This window comes from Lepisma saccharinum, chromosome 7, assembly GCF_977018435.1.
Source record: "Lepisma saccharinum chromosome 7, izLepSacc3.1, whole genome shotgun sequence".
NCBI classification, from domain to species: Eukaryota; Metazoa; Arthropoda; class Insecta; order Zygentoma; family Lepismatidae; genus Lepisma; species Lepisma saccharinum.
The window spans coordinates 30,692,620-30,719,838 of NC_139235.1; the positions used below are offsets into that span (position 1 = coordinate 30,692,620).

Here is a 27,219-nt window from a genome sequence, read left to right on the forward strand (position 1 = left end):
ATATATATATATATATGTGTGTGTGTGTGTGTGTGTGTGTGTGTGTGTGTGTGTGTGTGTGTTTGTGTGTGTGTGTGTGTGTGTGTATGTGTACATATAATTACGTCAGTGCACTGCACCTCAACATGTGCTCCTCTGGTTGGGTTGCCCTCAGTTTGTCAAACCCCTACACGCTGCAGCATATCAGCGAACCCTGTAGATTGTCGTTTTCGGTACATGCAACGTGATGTACGACAAATGTACTTATAAGGGCTGCGTTCAAGTGCAACAATGCACATTGTTTGTGAGACACATCTGGTCGTCCTCTGCTCCGAGGCAAGTCGTTCACATTTCCAGTTTCTTTAAAGTTCAGGGAGGAACTCTTGCACATTGACGGCGAAAGTTTCGTTGCACAGAAACAGGTGACTTGCAGTCAGCACCCATTGGGCCTTCTCCTTGGGTGTGGTCATTTTCCAATCTGCAGAACGAAAATGAAAACCAATGGACTAATGGCAACAACAACAAAATTAAGCTGTAGAACATCTTGCAAAAAACCGCCCTGCTCTACGTCGTGTGGTTTCAGAGTTACGTTTGATTGTAATGGTAACGGGACTTTCAGGACACCCTGTGCTTAAAGAAAAAACGGCAACAGAAATTTACGATCTTATACGGCGAAAATGAAATAATATAATTTCATGGTGGAGTGGAACATGGATGTACAGCCAACGGCAAAGATAATAGTAGGCAAATTGTCCATCACTGTTTTCATTTTTTCTTGTTCTACAGCATGTGTTGTTTTAAGGCAGTGGTTCCCAACCTTTTTGACTTATACCTACCGTACCCTGTGTCTTACAAATTAATGGTGTTTGTAAGTAATGTTACGGAGCGGAGAAAGAGGGGGGTAGATAGTAAGGGAATGTAATGTAAAATCTAAACAATTGCGCAATGTCCATACAATGAAATTATATTTTGAAAACTTTGAAATTTACCATAATACTTAACTTATTTTCAACTACCACCAATACATATGATATTGTCAAAGAGTTATCGAACTAGCAACACCGAAAACGTAACCAAATTTCAATTGTCAATTCAAACAATGTGAATTTAACCTACTTACAAGTTTCTTGTGAACACTTTAATACATGTAAAATATCATCATCATGCCATCAGTTGCAAAGTGTTGTCCTTTAATCCACAAGGCTGCATACACTCAGAGAACTAAATGCATCATATCGATTGATGCACCAGAATGCATCGAGTGATGCACTAAAATGTGTTTTGTAGCTTCTTCAAAGAATCCGATTCACATTTGATGCATTTTGATGCATTTTTGTATATCGTGAAAGAAACACCAAAGTGCATCATTTGATTCAAGTGAGGATTTATTTCGGTCGAGATGCACTTTAATGCATCAGCTGATGCGTTTTGATGCACCTTGATGCGTTTTGATGCACCATGCATCTTTTTTGATGATGCACTTAAACGTTTCGTCTGAGCTACATAAACTCTTTAGCTCAGACCAAACGTTTAAGTGAATCATCCAAAAAGATGCAGGAAGGTGCATCAAGGAACATCAACTGATGCATTGAAGGGCACCTCGACTGAAAAAATCCTCACTTGAATCAAATGATGCACTTTGGTGTTTCTTTCACGATATACAAAAATGCACCAAAATGCATCAAATGTGAATCGGATTCTTTTGAAGAAGCTACAAAACACACTTTAGTGCATCAATCGATATGATGCATTTACTTTTCTGTGTGTACTTTTCGGCAGGGAAATCTTTGACTGGTCCAATTAATTTACACGAATGATTTTCAAATGTTTTTATTAGTTAAGAAATGGTATACTGTATTCTTTCAGTTCAATTTCCTTTGGAAACCTCCCTGGTAGGGATAAAAATAATTTCATTTTACCGGGGATACAATTTTCTTTGGGGGGGGGGGGGGGGGGCAGGCAATCTCCTCGTTAATTCGTACACTGGGTCTGAGGATGAGGGAAAGCCAAGCTTGAGTTTCTAAGTTTTTATGCGCATTTAAGACCAATCGGGACTAGGCCTACAGTTTTAAAAAGGGATCTGAGCTACTATGTGCTTCCACCAGGTATCGAACCCATTGATTAGAAGGCGACGACGTTACCACTACGTCATCGGGGAGACTGGGAAAAGCGAAGCAAAATGACCAAAAGTACAGTACAAAATACTTTTGGAACACTGCTTCTAATTGAGATTCTGTTACGCGCTGCTGATGTGTCGAGTGTGTCTTTTTTCGTTTCTTTTTCTCTTGAGCATTCTCCGCCTCATTTCGTCAAATCCTTCGTTTCTTTCTCCCCTCCCCCGTCCCTCAGATTCGGGGTGTAAGGGACACCCCGAAGACACATAAATCCAAACCTCCCTTTCACGTAGTACACCCTGGACTTCATTTTAAAGCATAATCCTGCGCGGGGCTGGTTTTGTGTCAAAAAAAGAAAAAGTAAAGTGTTCCCCTGTGCTTTGCACAACGCCATGAAGGCGTATAGGGGAAGTGGAGTTCGAGCTCCACACTTCTTTGATCTCGGCCGAAGATGGGAGTATTGTGATCAACACCACGCCCCTGGCCGCCTTTTTGTGTCGTCCTATATATTTGTGATTCTTCCTTCATCCAATTCATCTTATCACCACTCATCCTCATCTTCGTGATTGGTCCAAAGTGGCACGAAGTAAAATAAACTAAATTAATCAATCAATAAGTCAATCACTCTCTCTATGAATCATCTTTCACGATCTCTTTGTGTCTCTGTGCCCCCCCCCCCTTTCTCTCTGTAACCTGCGATCGCTCACTTTCAATTTTAATGAAGTGCCATTTTAACAATATTTAAAATATATTGGCCTGAGGTATTCTCTAGCTGACTTTTATAGTGTCACGAGAGAGCTGATCATATTCGTTGACGTAAACGGCGTTATTAGAGAGACCATTGTTGTGGAAGGAGTGTTGTCAGAGTGAGCGCAGAGGTCTCACGCGACCGATTACGTTCTATATATTTTTTATTTACACATGTGCATTATTTAGTCAATAGGTCTATCCTGTTTCTAGTGAGTTTTCGTACCTATATGTTCTTGTCGTGTTAATGGAAAATTCGAAAAGTATCGAAGTGATTTTATATCATCTCAGATAGAGGAACATGCGCTTTTTGTTAGCGCCGAGACTTATTCGCTTTGACGATGTATTACGATGTTTAAAAACAAATAAACATGTTGAAACAAGAATGCAATGAATAAGAAGGGTTATAATTAGGGCTCCGAAGTTGAAGACCTATGAATTGCCAAAAAAAAAAGACCTATAAAAGACCTAAAAATATCAAAAGAAGGACCTAAAAACGAAAAAAGGGACGTATAAATGTGATCCAAATTAATTATAAACTTCAGTTTTAATTACATATTTAATGAATATGTGCGGTACCTCCTTATCTGACTTGAGATCTTTGCAGGCGTGCTGTCTGGTCTATACACCGTGCTGAAAGCTTCAAAACAAGAGAAAGTTGCCACTTACAGCGCGATGTTTAAGAGGTGACGAACTGATGATGATTCGAATTGAGAACGGGCAGTGAAGTTGCAAGAAAAAGCAGTTAAGACCTAAAAAAAGGTTAAAAGAGGACCAATACGCCAAAAAAACGCCGAAAAAGGCCAAAAAGGACAAATAAAACCCATCTTTTTCTGGCCTACAATGACCCAAAATGAACTTATATTATGTTGGGCCTCGTCTTCGGACACTAGGGAGAAAAATGATTTTTCCTCAACTTCCGAGACCTAGTTATAATAAACAGATCATTACAAGTACAAAAGATAAATTTAAAAAAAATACGGTGAAATATGCCTAAAATGCATATACTTCTTTATTTTTCATTATTTTCTTCCTTCTCTTCATCTCTCTTTACCTCTTACTTTGTCTCCGCTCGTCTCCTTTCTCTCTCTCTCTTTCGTTTCTTTCTTTCATTCATTTCTTCTCTTTGTGCATCGTTTCTCTTTAACACACCCTCCCTATTTTCATTTCTCTTCTATCTATACTCTCTGTTCTCTATTGTCTCTCCCTTTGTGACCCCTTTCCTTCCCTTCTCCCTGTCTTTGTCGTCTCTCTTTTTTTCATTTACTCACTCGCTTCCTCTCTCTCTCGTTCTTTCTATAGCAGCAATTATTTAATTCCTCGAAACGAGCGCCTGTAATTGTAACCCATCCCATCCTTGGTGTCCGCCACAATATGCCTCAAATCATCTCGCACGCTTCCCGTATCAATGAACCACCCTCTGAAAGCAGTAGGTTGCGTGTTCCCTGATCAAGGCTGTCAGTCAGCAAATCAGCTGCCTTGTTATTACTTGACACACCACAATTTCTCGCTCCTCCGTGCTGGTGGTGTGGATCGCATCATCCATTTGGGAGAATGAGCTCTCGCATCGTTCAAAGTAGACCCGAAACCCTTTGACCTTCTACGGGCGTCGGTCTGCAACTACAGCACACGAAACGTAAAGACTGGGGATAGCCACAAAATCCAGATAACGGATATCCAGATTTCAAATTATTCGATATCCGTTTCCGATGCAACAGATAATTGGGATATCTGAATATCAAGATTTCGAAAATGAGATCCGTTGCTCGATTATCGAATCCTGAATCTGTTACTCCAGAATGGAATTCGGGATCAGTTTCCAAAATCTCATGTCCTGTCTTTCCATCGTACGAATCTCGAATCTGAGGCTTCATCGCCCGAATGGGTCCACCATTACTTGGATTTTGAATACTGGACCCTTTACCCTTAATCAAAATCATGTTTCTGTTACCTGAATTCAGGATTTCTTGGAAGAGGATTGAAATCTTAAAGATGTATGATTACATAGATTCGTCCTGGGGGGGGGGGGGGGTGATGCACAAAAAAATATTTCGTAATAATTGCCATTTTTAACCATCATTTTAAAAGTTTCCAGAGACAAAAATGGTCATGGGGATCATTTTAAGGAGGGGGTTACCTTTCATTTATTTGTAATTCTTAATTTTATATCACTAATTTTAATCAAGAGGTTCTGTCTTCGATACCCGATTGAGGCTTATAGTGGTTCGGATATCACTTTAAACTATGAGCCCAGTCCCAATTAGCCTCTCTTTGTATTAAGTGGACTTAAAACAACAATTTGACAATATTAATACTCATTTGTAATTGGGGGTTAGGTATCAGCACCAACTGAACTTCGTTCAGCAATATAAAGTCAAACCCATCTCGAATTCTAGATCCGTTACCTAAATTACCCAGCTCCGCTACTGAAAAGTAAAAATCCTAGATTCGTTAACTGAATTTGGAATCCTGGATCCGTTATCGGGATCTGCAAAGTCTAGGAATCTTTACCATTATCCCCAAAATCATTACATTTGGCGTTTCTTCCTGTTGTGAAACAGCATGTGCCATTGTTGCGAGGAGCACCTATATTGTGAAGTATTGAACTTTTACACTAATCTCTAAAATCCTGAATCCGTTATCCGAATCTCCATAATCCTGCATCCGTTACCGGGATCTCCAAAAGAAATCCTGCACGAGTTACCCGAATCTCCAAATATCCTACATCCTTTACCTGAACCTCTAAAAAATCCTTCATCCGTTACCAGAATCTCCAAAAAATTCTGCATCTTTCACCGGAATCTACACAAAAACTGCATCCGTTACCCAAATATATATATAAAAAAAATCCTGCATCATTTACCACATTCACTTCCGGAATAAAAAAAATGCATCATTTACCAGAATCTCCAAACAAAATCCTACATCCATTACCAGAATCTCCATAAAATTGTGCATCCGTTACCCGAATCTCTAAAATATAATACATCCGTTATCGGAATCTCCAAAAAACTGCATCTAAAAAAAGGTCCTGTATCCATTTCTCGAATCTCCAAAAAATCCTGCATTGTTACCCAAATCTCCAAAATCCTGCACTTCTTACCCAAATCTCCAAAAATCCTCCTCCACCCACCCCAAGATAATGAACCAACGCAGTACAAGTTGGAAAGGTTAGGGGTGACGAAATGACCTTCCAGATAAACTCTTCCACATCGTTACCGACCATAACATTTTTAAGAACGCACACATCTCCCCAGAGATTCAGGAATGAAAGACGACCACCCCTTAATGCAGAGCAATGTGGCCCTAAATATTAATACTCCCAGACGCCAACGAGCAAAGCGCAGTCGGTTTATTTCTGGAGAGCTTTTGAGGGTTGAAGGCGTCACTCACATAATCGGCGAGAGGATGACTGGCGCCAGGGGTTTATGGCTGCAATACAGCAGTAAGATTAAGGACCAGCTGACGTAGAGGCGACAAGATAGCGAAACTCCGGTCAACAAGCATAAAGACAATTGGCCCAGCTTCCTTCAATTAGTGTCGTAAATCACATTGCGTTACCTCGACTGTCTCTCGTTTTGAATATAGGTCCGATATTCACTTGTCTTCTTCCTGTGGTCAATTGTTGTGCTTTTTTGGACGAAAGCCATTTGGCAAAAAAAATTTAGCTTTCTTATTACTTGTATAATACATTTTTCTTTATGGCAATTAGAATTTAAACTTTGTTATCTTCCTACATGTGGTATATCTTCTCAATTTCAAATAAAATTCTAAATTCTGTAAAAAAGATCAAGATATTAACTCATTTCCACCACAGTAAAATATTCAGAAACAATAAAGAAAAATGTTAGAAAAATACTCATAAGTTCAGAGCCATCTATTGTTCACCATAGCAAACCATATCCCTACATAGTAGTGATTCTTTTAAAACCTATTTTATTTCAAATTATTCAATAATAAGTTAAAATGAGACTATTGTAAAAAAAAACTATTCAAATTTGTTAATATATAACTTTGTAGAAATTATGTCCACTTGTATTCTATTCTGGAAAGAAAAAATATCAATAAAGAATGAGGTGAAAAATTATCATGAGCACTACTAAAAAAAATGGTTGAAGCTGAAATCAAAAAATTGTAAGTATCTTACTTCTTTATCCCAGGTTGTGTTTTACCGAAGCAAAGTGACGTGTATTATTGGTGTATTACGCCTAGAGTGCTTAAAAACGTCATAAAGTCGCGGCAAGACAGAACTTGATTCACTTTATGTCAATTGGTGCTTGACTGCTTTTGGACACTTATCTTCCTTTCCTTTTACTATAAATTTTCACTATATCAGGTACGTAGTTATTCTGTATTTCTGGCAGGCAGGTAAAGATTAAGGAATTCATACAAACACCCTTACGAGGTTTGATCTGTTTGTTTCGGGATGGGCGGCAGCAAGGTACAATTCCTTCCCCCACTTCTTTCTTCCCTGTTGGCGTAGTGGTTGCGTCGTCACCTTGTAATCAAGAGGTCCCGGGTTCGATAGCCGTTGGAGGCACATAGTGGTTCGGATCCCACTTTAAACTGTAGGTCCAGTCCCATAAAGTGTACTTAAAACACCTAATCAATTCCCGCACTTCTTACATATATATATCTCCCTTTGCCAGTCGAACTCTCTCTTTCTCTCCTCTCTCTGCCGCCCCTGTGGCGGAGTCGTTAGCACATCACGCTTCAATGCCAGGGGTTCCGGGTTCGAATCCTGGCCTGGGCATGAATGTTTGTGAGTGTCCATTCATCAATTTCATCGTATCATCACTCATCCCCATCTTTGCAAATTAGCCAAAAGTGGCACAAGTAAAATGAATCAAATCAATCAATCTCTGTTTGTACTCTAACTAGCTCCACTTTTTCTCTATCTCCATCCCTAGGCGTAACTTGGAGAGGGGAAGCTGGGCACTCCCCATACAGAACAACATGGTTTCAGATATGTTACGGATACGTAAACATTGTAACATTGCAGCAACATTGCGAAACATTACTGTGATGTTTCAGGTATGTTTCAGCAATGTAAAAATGTCCGCGAATCTAACATAACATTCGTAATGTTACAGAAACATGTCAGTGCAATATTACAGAAACGTGTCAATGTAACATTGCAGAAACATGTCATGGGAACATTACAGATACATTTCCGTAAGGTTTTGTGATATTTCAGTTACATTACAGTGATATTATTTCACATTTTTCGCCTTCCCCAAATTTCCAGGTATATTAAAATTTGCATTAGAGGTATTTTTTTAAAAAAAACCTTTAGGAACTTAATATTCATGTCATGCCTCTCCCCTCCCAAAGTTAGGCCCCAAGATACTTTGCTGTCTCCATCTCTCCCTTGGTAATCTCATTCAATTGTTTGTCCCTCTCTCTCTCTCTCTGTTTCTCTGTGTGTGTATGTGTGTGTGTGTCTCTTCTTGGCCAGGGTCTTTCCTTTTGTCTATTCTTTCTTTCTTTCTCTCTCCCTTTACTTCAGTCTACCTATTCTTATTCGTTTACCCTTTTCTTTGTCTGCATGTTTATCTCGCACTGATTGTGCGCTGTCTCTCCGTGTCTACCTACATATCTCCGTTGCTCTGCATTACTCTCTTTTTTTTAGCTTGTTCTGTTGGTTTTAGCTTTTTAGCTTTTCTCTGAACTTTATCCTATCTGTGCATGTTTTCTTTTATCTTGCCTGTATTCCAACTTTCTGTCTGTCTCGCTAGTTCACTTATTCCTTTGTTATTTCATCTCTCGTGTTTGTGTGTGCGTGTGCCCGTGCTTCATTGTCTGCCTGTCTTTCCCACTAAACCTTTTTTTTGTCTATTTCTCTTTTTCTCCCCGTCTCTCTCTCCTTCTGTTCATTGGTCTCTTTTTCCGCCTTTTCTCTCTTCCTTTTCTCCCTCTTTCTGTTTGTTTGATTGTCTCTCCCATTTCTCTATAAGCATATTCTTATATCCTTCCCCCCCCCTCTCTCTCTGCTCTCTCTTACTTCCACCAATCAGTGAGGACAGGAAAGAGAGCAACGTGCCTGCTGCTAAAATGTTCCAGCAAGGAAACATTTCAGAGACAAAATTTTCGTAGACTTTCGTCATCGGCGTCTTTCGCTTGTCGGGCAGTGACGAACTGTCGTGGCGAGGTCACTCGCAGGGAGCCGTTGGGGGGGGGGGGGGGGGAGTTGGCCTGGAAACAGCATGTGTAGGCGCTAATTATACTCTCTTGTTTGCCACTGCAGGAGGAACGCGAAGGAAAACAAATGGCAGCGTGTCACAGCGTCGTCAAAAGGATAACAACGGTTATTACAAGCTCAGATTTCCTCCAGCAAGACAACGTCCCTCCTCATTTCGCCAATAATGCTCAGCAGCTTCCATTCGAGCCAGAGGATTGCAAATTAATGTTGCCTTACTCTTGTGCTTAGGGTGTCGAAATCAACCGAATAGAGATGACAATTATTAGAAATAACCGAGTTTTGAAATATTCAGATGATGTTTGTTTACTAACAGAGTGACATAACTGAACCAACGTTTTTTTTAGCCACCCCTAGGACGAACGTTGTTAACGAAGTATAGGGTTACGAAAATGTCGGGGTTTCAATATTTTTTTTTGGAAAGGTAATGAAACATTCTGCACTTAAACCGAATGAATTGGAGACACTCTCGAACATTCCTTTCATAATAGGCAGTGCCATTTAGTTATGCATTTGGCCGCTAAGAGGCTGGTTTTGAAAGACGGCAGGTCACTACAGTGAGAAGTCATTTTTGTGCTTGAATTTCATCATACTAACAAATTTCATTCACCGGAGGAAAGCACAGTTTCAGAAAACAGGGTGCATGCGTGAAGGAAGAACCATAAGCACAAAAACTGCTTCTCAGAACTGTGACCCACCATCTTGTGAAGCCTGCCTCTTAACGGCCAAATGCATATCTACTGGATACTGTCTGTAACGAAATTAAAGTTTGATAGTGTCTCCCTCAATTGGCACGGTTATAAATACCATACGTTTCGTTGGTTGTGATTTGGTGTTTTAAGTCCACTTTATTGCACAGTAAGGCTAATCTGTACTGGACCTACAGTTTAAAGTGTGATCCGAACAGGGATGCCCATACCCCCCAAGGCCTTTGACGCACTCCCGCCAAGAAAGGTAGAACATTCACCCCGTCCCCCCCCCCTTTTATGCCGTATTATGTACTCAAATTATTTTGGTCAGAGAAATTTGGGGAAAGATATAATACAGACATATTTAAGCAATATATGTTTACTTTAGATACGTACTTTAGGCTCACTTTCGTGTTTGCTAACATAAAACGTACAAAACTGCTCATTCTCACTGCCATTGTTAGTGTAGTGAACCTTATTATTTTAACAGTTTGTCTCCTTGACTAATGTGAATAGCACGTCCCCCTCCCCTTCTCTCCAAACCTATTCTAAAGGCATAAGAGTTGGTGTTTCATTTCAACCCCATCACCGCGATCATTCACAGGTAAGTAGAAAAACTGTACATAATAGCCATAACTAAAAATCAATAACAAGTCAATCAAACGAAACGAATACAGTATTGGTATAAATTTTTGCCCCCCCCAAAAAAAAACCATGACGCAGGCGCGTCATGAACCCCCCCCCCCCCTCTGGGCATCCCTGGTTCCCAAACACTTCTACCTCCACCGGGTATCGAACCCGGGACCCATATGTTTCGTGAGCCGATCAGAAAATAAATATTGAAACCCTGACAATCATTTTGAATGTATGTTGTGTTTTCCTGCTGACTCTAGATACTAGTAAACATACCGGTCGCTCATTTTACAGCGAGCAATGAAACTCAACTACTCTTAGAGATTTCTCAGAATGTGGTAGGTAGGTGGGTTTCATGTGACGTCAGGATACGCACAGTCGCCATGTTTGGGGCCAATTTTATTTGTCACTTACAAGGAAATATCCACCACGCAGCATTCGTTACATGTGCACCAACTGCACGTTTATTCTAAATCACGAATGTCCTTGTTAGTATCTCCCCCCCCCCCCTGCCTGCTTGAATTCCGCATTCTTACAATAACTGGCCTCAATCATGGCTGCTAGAAGCCACAATGCAACAGTTTGTAACGTAGTTGTAACACACCTATAATAGAGTTAAGTAACCTTATGAGATATTCAGTAGACACATAACTCCCGGCAAATATCACTTCTTCTTACACATCCTATCGAAAAAAAGATGCCGTAGTTACTATTGTTTACCCCATGCCTGACATGGTCTCATCGTTCGCCGCTAAGGCAGCAAAGAGACATTTATATATTAAGATGCTCAACAGAGGACCACAAGGTTTTTGGTGTGGTCTGCGCTTGTATTTATAAAACCTATGTTATTAAGGTGTTGTCTTTAATGTAAATACAATATACTATGACTTGCATGTAGTTACTGGTCCTTCGTGTAAAGGAAGTTTGAGCTTCTATGTTGTAGGCAGGCTTGGGTGAACGGGAGGGGGTTAGGGGCGATCGTCCCTCCCAACTGCTAGGTTATCGTATATATTATTATGCCTAATATTTTTGAAGACTCAAATGTTATGTCTTTTCTCACCAAGTTTAAGAGACTGGAGACTATTTTTTAAAGTTTGATTCAAGTCCACTTTAAGCTCATGATAGGTCAGTCGGACTCGATTAACAGTTTACATTTGTATCCGAACCACTGTGCAATATACCTCAAAAGGGGGTTCGAACCCGAGACCTATTGAGAGAATATGTTGTGTTTTCTTTGTTCATTCGAGGGCCTCCCGATGGCGCAGTGGTAGCGTCGTCGCCTTGTAATCGAGGGGTCCCGGGTTCGATAACCGGCGGAGGCACATGGCACAGTGGCCCGGATCCCATTTTAAACCGTAGATCCAGTCCCGATTAGCCTTACTGTGCATAAAGTGAACTTAAAAACACCAACTTTGTGTATTCGTGTATCTTCAGTTTACCGCGGCAATGGGTTGAATTATGATCCGACATACAAAAACAACAAGCTATTTCAGCCCTAGACACCTATTTTTAATAGAACAAGACGGATCCTGTTTTCAGTGCGATTTCTTGTAATAGTGCAACTGTAGGTTGAAATTGATTTTCGGTGAGGTAATATACCCGACTGAAATTTCACTCTCCCGACCATAACTTGTGGATCCGCCAGTGGTTGTAGGTTTATTTTTCTGTCACTTTTTGGTAATCGCGAAGATGAGAATGAGTGATATGATTAAATTGATAAAGGGACACTAACAAATACACTCATGCCCAGGCCGAAATTCGAACCCGGTTGTAGGTTTTTGTATGCCTAATGTGAATCTGCTAGTATCACATCATCAAATGTTTCTTTGCAGGCAATGCCAATCGCCTCTGACGGAAGACGGCGACGATGTGGAACTAGAGCGGGATGGGGTCGAAGGCTGGCTGTAGTGGCTTGCCTGCTCTTTCCTTCAACTATTACGAGCTTTGCAGAGGGTCGCTCCCGTAGAGGCTCATCCACGGATGCCAACCCAGCATCTCTCTCCGATTCCATAATGGACCTCATTAAGACGGAGCATGTCGAGCGCATTCTGGCAGAACGTGAGAAGAACACCACTAGAGACAGGCGACTCTTTCTTCTCCAGAACGCACTAGAAGACCTCAGAGATAGTGAAGAGGAGTTGTATACGAAGGGAAGGGATCAGCACAGAAGGTCTGGCAGGAAGCATCGCAACAGAGGACGCAGAACTGATGGAAAGAGGCACGATTTCTTCACCCCAGACTACATCGCCAATCTCTACGACGGCTACAACCTCACAAGGGTAATCAACGGGCACGAATCTCTTGATCCGTCGCTCGTCAAGCTCCTCACTGGAGACAGAGGGAAGATCCTCAAGTCAAGCAAGAACGCACTGGTCGTGACGAGGAAGGAGTACTTGAAGAAAGACTGGTGCAAGACGGAGACGCTGATACAGAAGATCAGAGAGGAAGGGTGCCAGACTCGCACCATTGTCAACAGGTTCTGCTATGGCCAGTGCAACTCCTTCTACATTCCAAAGAACTCGCGCCAGAGACTGGAGACCAGCGCTTTCAAGTCTTGCGCCTTCTGCAAACCCAAGAAGGTCAGCTGGGTGACGGTGACGCTGATTTGTCCTGGTTCCAAACCCGAAATCAGGAAGAAGAGAGTGCAGAGGATTAAGCAATGCAAGTGTATCACGGAGGTTTTGAACTGAGACACCTTTACAACGCCTCTAAGTCAAATTATACTTCGTAGATGAAATACAGGGTAAGGCAGCTGTTGAAGGAAGCCTTGGTACATTGGAGATCTGATCTGAAGGTGGTTTACCAGAAGCTGCACCTATGTACATTTACCAGGAGACGAAGCGTTGTCTTGCATAGCTATACGTTCAAGCTTACTTATTCGCGGAAGAACACCGTTCAAGTTGATAAAATGTTATATTGTGACGTAGATCGTGTTCAGAGTACTGCACTATCGCTGGATGTGTTGCAAACTAAGAATTTTGCAGATCAATTCACTTCTTTCATGACCGTGCTCATTAAAGTCGAAAATGTGTAATTCTGGAAATATTTTTGCAAGCCACTTTATCGTTTTAATTGTGTGAATCTTGAAAAACTAAGATTCTAATTGCTTATTGTTTAGTAAATACAATGCATTTTCAAGATCCTAGGTTTTATGTGTAATTTACATTAATTGTTATTCATATTCTCTGACAGGAAATTTGTAGAAACTTTGAAGGAATATGTTAATATTACTAAAAAATATTGACCTTTGCAATTGTGTTCAAATTACATGACTAAAGTTTCATACTCTACACTAGGTAACTGTTAAATAATTCAAACATGCAAGTCTCATTTACTGTAATTTCGACTTTGTTTCGCTTGGGAGAGTTATGTGAAACCAGCCTATTGAACGTACTATTCGTTTAGAAACAAGAACAATATCCTAATGCAGTGTTAGAATATGTTCATTAAACAACATTTCACGTTGCTTTCATTGACTCGACAACTTTATGAATTTTGTAACTCAAACTGTTGTTGACTTGTTGTATATAAGAATAAATTCATGGCTTCATGTAATATCTTTACTTCTGAGAGGATAATTATTTATAGTAGGCTAATTCTGCAACGATACTGACGGAATAGGAGAACTTTTCTTTTTCGATAAAAACTCCATAAAAATGTACAACGCTTTGTAGCCTACATGCATAAGATGTGAAGATATACCGAGGAAAAATATATATACTTTACGTCGTAAGAAACATATCCTACGATATTCGTAGGGAGAACAATAAAACATAGGTTACAACAGAATGGAGTTGCAACCAAATAGGTTGGTTATTTTTACATTTAAATTAACTACTCGGAAGTGTACTGATATACGACATAGTAAAGTGCCAAAGTGTTAAAGTTGCATTTGCATTTTAAATTTCTTATTAATTTAATATTTATTGTATATGAAGTTTTATTTGCAATTTTGTAAGCTATTATTATATAGTGCCATCCATTTTATAGAAAGTCGTTGTCCGTAATGTTTATGCACTGTTAACGGTTTAATAACGATAGCAAGTTTCCAGATAGATTTTAAAGAAGACAGGTGTGAAACATCATATATTACTTATTAGCCATGATACTTTCGAAAACATTAGTTGTGTATTGTAAAATTGTTTATAATATGCAAAAAGAAGATATCTACAATTTATTCCGTTATTTTGTTCTCTGGCAAGCACAAAAGTTCATGTCAATATCTGTTAAATTTTAGTGTCGTTATTGCCACGCAGCATGTCATTGTGTTTCTAAAGAAAAAAAAACGTTGTTGTATTTGTAAAAGATTAATCTGTTTTGTAAACTTTTCACTACAGATGGGTGTTTGCTGTCATAAAAATAGAACGTGTTTATAAAGTTTATAGTGGAAATAAATAGAATTTGCTATTTCCAATTTTTACAAGAGATTGATTTTAGGTCTTACGTACTCGTTTAACTTGACACTTACAGAAGTTGTTGACAACATTAATTTTAGACACATATTAGACCATTTTGTTATAAATAGTTTAAGTGGAAAAGTGGTATTTTGTACTTTTGGAGTATGAAGCACATCATTTTAGTAAGAACGTTTGTTTACTGTTTATAACCTCCATTATTTTTTTTATTGTGAATTGTGTAAAGAAACATACAATTACGTTTGAATCGTTAAAATTCTGCAAATAATGCATAGCTGCACGGAGCTAAAGCAAAAAGTACAATCATAAACAGATTTCATTGTTTAATGTTTGCATTTGACGAATAATACACTGCAAACCAGTTATTTATTAAGTGTGTATGAATTCAATTTTTCTTGTGCTTTAACAAATTGTAATAATTATTTTCAGATATAGCCCCTACATTGTCGCCATATTGCAGAAAGATTAATGTTTACAATTGATTAATATCAAGTGTTTGTCAAAATCCTTGTAAATCTTTAACATTGATACTAGAAAGCTTTCTATTTTGAACGCATTGATGAACTAGTCCTAGTAACCCTTCATCGAACTTTGTAATGTATCCTGTTAACATGTTATAGTTCCGTGTGCAAATGTCAGGCGATATCAATTTGTTCTTAACATAGATTTTAGTAATAGTTGCACACGCAGTATTTTGCAAGTGATGTTTAGTAAACCTCCAATAGTTAAATTGTTGGCACTCAGAGTTCGTTGTTCTAAAGTCGAGTGCAGATTCATGTAGCTCAATTGATTTGTTATAATGTCACTTGTTACATGAAAGCCTTGTACGTTAGTATGATATTTGCTTTTTTGTAAGAGTGATGTAATAGCCTTTAGGAAATGTGTTGATCCATTCATATTTTCTTCCGAAACATGCTGCGTCATATTCGACCCTGATGAGTGGAATTCGTTATTGATGTGGATTTGTCGCGTTGGGAAAACAAACCGCCAGTCTAGAACACAAACTACAAAACAGTCGATTTCTGCACAACGATTTTCACAACTTCATACTTCATCCATAAGTACCATCAGTTGTGCATTAACAAGCTGGTTTGCGGTTCAGTTTGGGAGGGGTTACAGTTCTCCCCAAAACCTTTTGTAGCACCTCAAACAACGAAAGATTCTACCTTTCAAAGAATCACCCTCTTCGTAATTAACACAATAAGTACCTTTTCGCTACACTATATTTTGTGTGAAATAATTCAATCCACCGTGATACTATTATTGTGCTACTAGTTAATTGTGTTACTAGTTCCGTGCTCTCGGAAATCTTCATAAGAAAGTGAAAAATATTTAAAGGAAAAATAATGAGGCCTAAAGCTTATCTGTTCCAAAATTGCACATATATTTTTGAAGTCCGTTAAGAAAGCACCTTGAAAATTACCAAACAATCTTTCTAAAACTCAGAATTTTTGGTGAACATTGCTTTCCTTATTGGCAGTAAAAGGTTAGCCTATGCAAATTTTACTTGAAAAATTGATAACTATCTGACCTGTTGTAAAATGGAACCAACCATGTTTATGTGGGAGTTGAACTTTGTACACTTCCAAAAATAAAAATAATAATAATAAAAGAAACGTTCCTGCGCCACTGTGTACCATTGTCTGAAAAATTAATTTTGAAAAACATGCGAGTTAGAGGATTTATTCAATTCCACCTACCCATTTTTAAAATTAACCCAGTTTCAAAACTGGAAGTTTGTGTTTTCCACAATTTAAAAAAAAAATCAAGGGTTAAAATTTATCTCTTATTCTTTTACCGAATTTGTGTAAAAAATAATAAATTTCAATAAACAATTATATATTATATGATGTAAACCTATTTATACCTCCCAGTGAAAAGACGTGCGTACAATAATATTTAATGTTGAATTGGCTTATGTTTTTGTAGTGCTGTATGCATTTGGAGACTTATGTTGAGATGTATTCATATTCAGTATCTTGTACTCTGTGACTAAAAATTAAGATCAACCAACTGCATTTGTATTTAAAGCTTGTTTTGTTTATGATCATTTTTTGTCGAAAACTTGCTATCATAGGTGTACTACTGTATATGTTTGTCTTCGTCCAATGATAGAATGTTATCTTATAATTTATTTTTCCATAATTTTTGTAGAAACCTGTAAAATAATGAAACATTTGGAAAATGCATAGTAAAACATACTGTTGTTAAATAAATGGAAATAATTTTTAAAATATTTCGGTCGTTTGCCTTAACTCTTGAATTTGTTTTTCTAGTCCTATTTCCTATTTTTCCTAGGTTAGTTCAGCTATTGCAGTAGCCTGTGACAATAGTGACAGTGACTCAAATTTTTATATCTCAATAGAACTTCGATCCAAGTACTGGTAGTTTCCAAGATTGTAGTCAACTTGCGGTAAGAATACTTCAGATTTTTTCTACGATATTTAGAATTAGAAATGGTAGAGTTTATACCGTTGAAAGCTAATTTAGTTTATAATATTGACAAAAGAGCTGTAAATATTAGAAGTAATGAACACAAGAAAAGTGTCGAGGGAAAAGCCTTGCGTATTTGAAATTTTGTTCCAAAGAACAGAATCAAATTTCAAAAAAGGTTTTTCTTAACAAAAATATTTCAACCAAAAAGTGATTATCATTAGGCCTCATTTCGTTATCATATCGGCAAAATCAGTGGTTGGAAACACTACAGATGAATGCATGTTAGTGCAGTCTTTGTGACGGAGTTGTTAGCGTAGCTACCACTCCAGGGTTCCAGGTTGACTCAATCTTGAGAGGTAGAAAAGTGATATACTGATTTTTGTTTTGCCAAAATTAGTGGAGATGTTGTTAGTGTGCATGTAGTCATATGAATTTTGGAACTTATCCAGCAGCGTCTAGTTAGCAAGCCTACCAACAATGTAGAACGATTAGCGATAGGTGCTGGGTTGGGATGACCTCAGCGTCTAGCTTGTTGATTTGTAGCTTCGGGATCTGTGACTCGCTTTCAAGCCGCACACGCATAAGTTGCCAGAGACGATAGGAATTTTCACCTCGGTATGTTTTCTGTAAAGTAAATTATTTCCACCAACTTTCCCGAAGTAGGACGAAGGGATGAACGAGTCAGTTGATTCGACTGTTACGTCACATTCAGGACCTCTTGGCAAGAATAATCCCCCGAACTACAAAGTCTTGCTCTGATTCAAGACAGCCTTTTGTACCTTTTGTTGGCCCTCTCCAAGGACTGTGGGAAAGTTTTTTTTCGCTTTCAGCATCTGAATTGTGCACTTCTACTTGAAAAAGTTATAGCTATCAGCGCAAGGGATCGGTCAGACACCGAGGAGACTGCTGCAAGTTCGGTTGGCCTTGAACAAGTTGAAGAAGCTTATGAAAAGATAAGTCCTCTTGATCCAGTTTGTTCCTCCACTTCTACCGCTTGTAAAGTTGTTCTGCTGTTCCCCCTGATTTCCCGTAACCAGTTCCCATATTGAAAGTGCAATACCTTCCCAAGAGAACCCTACTGTCTTCAGCTGGAGTTTTATACACACTTTGTAATAGTTAGAAAAGTTGCAAGTTAATTTTACAGGTAGGGCCTGCTTCATTCTAGACAGGATACGTTTACAATATTTTACCGTTAAAATTTAGCAGTCTGCATGTTAATTTACCCAAAAAGGCGGGAAAGTTGGTGGAAATAATTTACCTTACAGAAAACAGAAATGTTGGTTTGCAAGTCGGTTGTTTCAAAGTGTGCCACAAATAAATATTTCAGTCGAAAAGTAAGCATGTTGACTGTTTTAATGTGTGGAACAAATAAACACTTCTGTGAATACAAGAACATTACTGCGTGTTCATATTAATACAACTGTGTTGTATATCGTTGTTATTGGCGACGATTTGGTTCCAAAACTGATGGGGCAAGGACAGTTTACTTTCCCTTAGTAGATAATGTTTAGCATAGTGGAGGGGTAACTGCTCCCCAAGCTCCTCCTAATCGCTGCCACTGAAGTTATTATACATTTATGTTATATATCTATGTATTCATGTATGTTAAATGTAAGACGAAATCTGGAATTAATTGTGTAAGTGGCAATTGAAATATGTTACTAATTTACACGCTATTGCCCATGATCCCCAAATGGAGATCAGCTAATAAAAATGCTTTTATGAACAAACTACGACATTTTTCGTTCTCTCATAATTGACGCTCAGGTGACCAAATGCAAACTTTTTTAACAAAAAAAAAATCGGAGAAAAAAAATTTGGGCGTTAATGGTTTAAGAAAAGCATTCCAGAATTTGAAGAGACGTGTACTACAAGAGCTTGCATGTGGAAGGGGACCATTTTCAGCATCGGATATGAGCAGATCCTGTTTTACATTGTTCAAGGTATGTGCATACAAATTTTCAATACAAACTTTAAGTAAATGGCAAACGTTTGGTGCCTCTAGCGAGGGAATCACCCTGTATAACCCAATACATCCACTCTTCCGTTTTTATTTGATCCACCCTAATATTTCAGCACATAATCATTATTTTGTGAAGATTATTTATACAGCCACCTCACGCCCTAACCCTCACTAACAAGATTATTAATAACAGAACTGTAGTTTCACATATTTAAAATTGAGAATCCTGTTGATGTATACGTCTTGCACTCGTACTTGCATTTATAACAAGAGACAACGACAATTTATTTGGATTGGATTTGAAAGTTTTAGTAACAGCTTCAAATTCCTTTTTTCATGCTTATTATACATTATATAACCCTGGCTGAGGTAACACGTGTTTTAGGTCAGGTTTGGGGAAGTTGCGTGCATTCGTCTAGAGTCGCCAACTATCCATGCATTGCGAGATTTCCGCTTGTATATTGCACCTAAGACCTCACACCTAGCTTCCATTTTGACGATGATTCATTTGGTTAATTTTACTTCTCTTTTCTGCCACTTTTGGCTAATCGCAAAGATGAAAATGAGTGATGTGAAGATATTGATGAAGGGACACCAAAGGAACACCCATGCCCAGGCGGGGATTCAAACCCAACACCCCTAGCGTCGTAGCGCATTGTGCAAACCATGCCGCCACGCAGGTCATGTGAATATAACAATGTTACGGAACTGGTATGATGGGGTTGCTATGGCAGATTAACATTTTAACGGAGACAGTTAAAACACGCACAGTTACCACAATCACCCTAAAAGGAGAATGAACAACTCGGGTCATTTCCATTCCATCAAAATACTAAAGCCAGTCTCGCACGGCAGTTAGGTACGTCCTCACTTAGCCATCGACTTCTAGCTTAACGATCGTGTGAGAGCTTTCTCTTATTCAGTTCCCGACAGAATTAGAAACCGTCTCTAAATCCATCGTTAATACCATAGAACTACCAATCAGAATTGAGGAGCGCACTGGCAGCTGAGCGCACTGGCAGCTGAACTAGGAAACATAACCAATCAGAAGCGACTTCTAGGTCACGAGTGCAGTTGTAATGGCGGCCGCGTGAGATGTAAACAATGTACCACTTCACATTTTTAAAAGCTGATAACTTTTCAACCGAGAGGAATAACGTTTCGTGTAAAACATTATTAGGTACAAAACAATGACGCTGCTTAAATACATACTTTACAACGTTTACTGTACACGTATGGAAGAATACTTTAGTTGTTTCCAGTGGCGCAGAAAAGGGGGGAGGTACAGGGGTGCATTGTACCCCCCTAAATTTTTGAAGGGGGTTACTGTACCCCCTAAATCCGTAAATATAATTGTACCCCCTGTACCCCCCTTAGATAATTTGACAGAAGCAAGGTGCTACTGTTAAAATAACCTATTTTCAATTAGTTCAATAAAAAAAAAGTTTAAATTTGTTATAACAACCATTATCTTCCTTGCCACAGAAATTCAAATCATTGTAAACTTATTCTACTACATTGTGCTTGCTATGATTTAGTTAATTGACCAGTGTTCTTGGAAACTTCTTTAAGGAGATGAAAATTGTTTAAATTGTGTGTAGAACAGTGGAATGAGATAAATTTTAGCTTACTCTCAGAAAATCACTCTCACTCTCTTTTGCGTAAGGGGGGTACACTTTTCCTAAGAAACGGTCGCGTCTATTCGAAGATAAGATATAAATATTAGTCAGAAGAGTATATGACTGACCTCCTTTTCTTTTGAATTTTTCAAATGGAATTTTCAGAAACGAAATACTTACACAAACGAGACTAGACACGACTGACCAACTTGGGGGGTGCAATCTACTCCTGTACCTCACCCATAATTTTCATAACTTTGTAAGAGGGTATTCGGAAAACTATACTTAAACCTATATACCTCGCATTAAGAGATTTGTTGAAAATACAGATGTTACTAAGACAAGAAAAATCTGTTTTCTCTCAAATTTCAAGACGAGAATGAAATAAATCTCTGCAAAATCAAAGCGAGACGATACTTGATGTAAGAGACGATCTCGTTGGAAACTCTGGTTATCATGTTTGAAGAAATTGCTTAAAATAAATTTAAAATGCTATCTCTTTTCCAGACTTACAAAGTGTATATCTAATTTATTTTCCAAATTAGCAGTGTATTTTATTTATTGTAATTGCAAGCCTGTGCTGCCCATTTTAATCTATTCAGGATAAAATTCCGTATTTCGATGGTTCGCAGTGTCGAAACAAGATGTAAAGCAGAAAAACGTTATCAACTAAAGTTTTTGCTTTAATGAGATATTGTACGTTGTGAGAGTGGTGACACAATGTACATGTTGCTTATACAGTGGAACCTTAATAACTCGAACTTGAGGGGGAAAAGAAAAAAATCGAGGTATCAAGGATTTCGACTTACCAAGGTTCGAGTTATTAAGGGCCAAAATCGCCGACTTCGATTTATAGAGGTCTAAAGTTTACTGACCCTTCTGAACGTATGTAGCATCATTTTAAGTTAATACGTATACTGTACAGTACAATGTACGTAGAAATTAATGTTCACCGACATCATAACCTGCAACTTTTATGTACGTTACATATGTATCAACACTTCTACAACGCACACTAAGCACATTAACAATGATGGTTACATACACGGCAGGGTGGGGGAGTTCAAGTCCCGACATGATTGTTGATCACCTGACATTGTACGTACGCACCCTACACTTCGACTTATTGAGGTCCGTGCGACTAAAACTTCGAGTTATAGAGGTGATTAGAATTTAACTTCGACTCATAGAGGTTTTCCATAGTCTACCTTCGGTTATTGAGGTGGAACTGCATCCCATAAACTGTACAAAAATTCGTCTTATCAAGGTTTTTTTCGAGTTGCTGAGGTAAATTTAGTATTGAGTGTTATGGACAATTCAAGGGGATTACAAAAAATTCGACTTATCAAGGAATTCAAGATGTTGAGGTTCGAGTTATCAAGATTCCACTGTACTAAACATTTTGTGGGTTGGATTCCACTTCAAACTGTAGATCCAGTGCCGATTAGCCTATCTGAGCGTGAAGTGAATCTAGAAAAAGTTTTAATAACTTCTGATCCGAAACCGAGACAAGAATAAGCACAAACAAGAACGAGAAGGACCTCACCACACAGGCTCTGACAATTCTCTACTCGTCTCATCGCGATATCATTCCTATGCGAAATGAAATGCTTCCTACACATTAAAACAGTGCGATTTGTGATTTTATCAGAGGGAGGAGGGCTTATTTTTACCTATGTATTAGGTATACTTAGAATTAGACATTAATTGCTTAAAATCTAATTTGATATCCAATGAAACACAAACACAATGATATTTTAAGTTAAACCCTAAAGTCAAACTGTAAGAAAATCAGATGAATGTACGAGAGAAATTAGGATCACTGCAGGTTCTATGGTTTGCTAATTTGCTTGTCAAGGGCACTCTGATGCTTAGACTTGATCCAACTTCTTGCAAATTTTTCTGCATGAAAGCAATGCACTGGGGGTCCATTTATTGAAAGAAAAATTAGGTTTAAAACTTCTGAATGATGTCTCTAATCAGTTAAGTTAGGTTTATTGCATTGAACCCGCTTTCGCATTCAGTTGATTTTCGATTGGATTCACAAGGTCTTTGAGTGAGATGGGAATCTTTTTGATTGATTTGGTTTATTTTACTTCGCATTTCTGCCACTTTTGGCTAATTGCAAAGATGAGGATGATTGATTATTATGATGAAATTCATGAAGAGACACTCGCAAATAACACCCATGTCCAGGCCGGGATTCAAACCCGGAACCTCTGTCATCGTAGCGCGCGATATGCTAACCACTCCGCCACGGAGGACGAAGAATTGGCATGTCATCCTAAAACACAGGCATGTACGTACATTCTACATTTAATACCACTACATATGAAAATAAACCTTGGCTGGCTTTTCATATTGTCCACCAAAGATTGAAATGGAAGAAACTTTCGAGCGTATGGTTTTCCTTGCTTGCTCTGAGATCTGAAGGATTTCGGTTTTGTATGTGTAGAGGAAGGGGGACAAATATGGAATACCATTTTGTTTTTGACCATTCAATGGCACATTTTTTGAAGAATGTATGCGAGAAACTACCCTCTTCTTCCTTAATTAGTTCTTTAATAGAATATAAGGTTTGGACTACGTAACATTATAGTAAGTATTTGCAAATTACATTTTCCTAAAAGTTGACATGATTGCTCCAAAATAAAATGGGGTACAAATATGGAATACTGGCAACATTGTGCAGAAAATGAACATATAAACACAATAAACACAATTGTAGTGAAAACATGAAATAAATGAACACTGTAAAGTCACAAATTTGAGAAAGTTTCTGAACTGTACATTTTTGTATTACTATGATTATGAGGGCACTATTTACCTACTTACAAAAATTGCAAATGTAAAGTCCATTATCATATCCTGCACATTCAGTATGAGCCCACATGTCACACATTTCGCACTTAACCCATTCTTCTCCACGCTTATCATCAGAAAATTGTCCAGAACAGAAGAGACATTCAGCATCATCACTACTTGGTGTTCTGGCATCTGACATACTGAGGTCAGAAGAGTCATCTCGCACGCTGAATATGCCGTCGCTGTCCATGACTCGCAGTCTTTTGGTAATGGCGATTTCCCTTCTTTCCAATTGTTTTTAACAGGCTGTTTCTTAACAGCAGTGGACATTTCAATGGATGTCTTATATGGTGATGAAGTCAGGATATGAGAGGTCCCTGCTTTCCTCCCCCTACTCCCTTGCCTCTTCTTAATTGCAGGAACAGGTAACGTGGCCACTTCACTTCTATCAGAAGGTCCTGCTCCATCTTCGGGTTTGGATCCAGATGCAAGTCCACGTTAATAATTTTTGTACATAAATGGGGTATAAATATGGAATACTACTATTCCATATTTGAGCCACTGTTACCTTCGAGTATCGAGGGCCAAAAGTGTATTCAAACTCACCTCAACAATATACGCAGAATACCAGAATAAAGTCTGATTGATATGCTACAAAACTGTGTACCATGTATTTTAATTCTGTGTACTAATTAGAAGCCCAAGGTAAAAAGGTACTTCCCTCCAAACTTTTCACTTTAGGCGGGAACCACAACAATCGTTCTAACGCGCTTTGTTCAACCTCGAGATGCAAACTAACTGCTTCCTCTGGTGGTGAGGGACACTGCCCAGCTTTTCACGTAGTTCTTGCTAGAGTGCAGCACTTACCAGGCGAGATATAATGGTATTCCATATTTGTACCCCTATTTCATATTTGTCCCTCTTCCCCTAATAATAATACTTTCAGTGCTTGAACAGCGTCATTAGGTACAGCTAATTATATTACAAATAAATGCTTTGCCATGAATTATTTAAAGATATTTTTATATGTAGGCATGGGACATTAAAATGATCTGACCTGAAGTGGAACTCTATAAGTATGATATATTCAATAATATGGTTTCTATATCCAGTAGGTGGGAGATGATTATTCCTGGTTGGAAAGTCTCAAGATAGAAGGGGGTAATCTTCTTCACACCCTTTAAATCGCAACCTGCATTAAAATGAATAAATGTATCTTTGTTCGCAATTTTCACATTTCGAACTCCTAATTTTCCGTTCTATTAAATTCAAAATTAGCCCAGGACAAGGTCCAGGGCTTTATATGTTTCGGAATTATTATCTGATCTAAAATGATCATAAATTTTAAGAAAAACAAAGAAATAAAAATTGTTTGTTCAAATTTAGCATTAAATAACAGGAAATTCGTGTGTGCTGTTCTAAAGTGGAATATTTCCCATGCCTTCATATTATATCTAGGAATGGGAACCTGTGAAGTTATATATATATATATATATATATATATATATATATATATATATATATATATATATATATATATATATATATATATATATATATATATATATATATATATATATATATATATATGGGAGGCTGAATTTCGTACCCCCCAAATGAAAAACGTTCCTGCGCCACTGGTTGTTTTAAATGTAAGCACCGTGCACTCGACGTGCCTTTCGTGCTGTATATGTTATACATTGTAATCGCAAAGCTAGCCGAAAAGTTACATGAAATGCTTGCGTGTAAAATACCATCTGCTATAAGATTTTTGGAATCTTTTACATAGCTTTTATGCTAGGAAAAATGATAAAGGAAATGCTTTCGTCTAATGCCGGCCTTAATGATTGGGGGAGAATATTTTATTTGTTGAGTGAAGAGTCTACTAATTATTATTGTTTTAAATAAATAGTTCGTATGTCTAAATTTCCTACTGACACACTGTTATTTTACTTTCACAACAGACGCGAATACTATTTCATTTTGAAGTAAACTAAACACTGAAGAGCCACGTACGTATATATGTACTCTCTGGTTTGTTGGCTGGCTCTAACAAATAGACTGTACTGTGTGTAGCATCGCAGTAAATTAATCTGCTAGTGTTGTAATCATATATAAGTTATGAATTGTAATTAGTTCTTCATGGACTTCAAAGCAAATTTCACAATAAGTATTTTTGGAGCAAAGAAGTATCAATGAAATATAAATATAATATGTTAACTTAATGTTAATGTAAACACCACAATTTTCTCACTTTGAATGTTTGAAGTTTGTGTAATTTAATTGACTAGTTGGTATTGGAGGATATATTTCAAAACCGTACGAGAAGGGTTTCATTAGAATATACAACTTCTATCGTAATTTACGGGTAATGCAACTTTATGCTAGTGTGTCCGTAAATTGGTATATCAACTTGAAGTCACGGGTTACATGTGCTACATTTTTAAACAGTGCCAATGTTATTACTTTATTCTTTTAACAGAAACCATTATTTTCCCAAATCTTCAGCAGTTATTAGCATCTAAACTTGCGAAGTGGTATACTGAGTTTGCGTAGTCGTCATTTTTAAAGATGCGATTCTAAGGATCGTGTGAGGACCCCTTTTGCTGCCTTCGCGAACTGAAGGGGTAAAAAATCTTATGGTAGTTTCGAGTCGGAGGTGGGTAGGGAAATGGGGCCCTACTTAAGACTGTATATCATGGAAAGGCCTTTTCCGAATTCGCCTTCCTTCTGCCGATAGAGCGCGCACAGCGTTTACACCACCAGATGTTTTGTCCAGGTCCGCTTAGCGAGGCTCCTCAAGAACACGCCTCCTCCGGTACACGGGCAGTTAGTGATTGACAGGTCGTAAAACCCTTGGCATTTCTTTCCTCAGACATGTCCTAGGTTTTGCTGTTCGGGTCTTCACTGCCAAAAGCTGATCTTACCATTTCGTGTCAAAATTCCAGACGATAATATAGAGTCCTGCAGCAACAATATGTGGCTTGTAACATACATAATTGTGAAAGCTTCTTCTCTTCAACGAATAAGGAGTCCCAGTAGTCTATTATTGACCTCCGGGGCGAGGTAGTTAGCGCAGCGCGCTTCGACAGCAGGGGTCCCGGGTTCGAATCCCGAGTAAGACATGGATGTTTATGTTCTGAATGTGAATGTGAAAAAATGTGGAACTGAGTAAAAACTGATATATGAGAAAAGCAGAGAAAATATGACATCGGACTGCCACGTAGTAAACCCAGGTTCGATTCTCAGTGTGAATCATTTCAAGCGGAAAATTTTCCAACATTATCCTTGCATAAAACCAACACTGTGAATGTATTTGATCTATTTTTATAAAACTTTCACTGATACGCAATATATGCACTAATTTAATCAAACTTGCATATTTTAATTAATATTAGGTCTAAAGCAAAATATGGTTATTTAATACCATGTTTTCCAAAAGATAATAATTAACAAAATGGTCAACTTTTTCTATTTATATATATTTTTGTTGTTGTAACCCCAATGCAACGGTAGTATTTTCCTAAACTTGATTTCGTTTAAAAACTGCAGCCATGTTTGACTTATGATTTGCGGCATTTTTAGCCTTTGTAGACAGTTGCGGTAATTATGATAACCCA

The 27,219-nt window shown here is 38.2% G+C and overlaps 1 protein-coding gene across 1 annotated transcript in view; it reads left to right on the plus strand.

Annotated features, from left to right (window-relative positions):
* The window catches only part of LOC145990173 (uncharacterized), a 16,069-nt gene extending 2,811 nt beyond the window's left edge, over positions 1–13,258 (plus strand). The window contains exon 2 of the mRNA XM_083125837.1: positions 12,194–13,258. Within this exon, the coding sequence (XP_082981963.1) occupies positions 12,197–13,051 (855 nt within the window). The 5' untranslated portion in view covers positions 12,194–12,196 and the 3' untranslated portion in view covers positions 13,052–13,258. The remainder of the gene's footprint in view (positions 1–12,193) is intronic.
* The last annotated feature ends 13,961 nt before the right edge of the window (positions 13,259–27,219 follow it).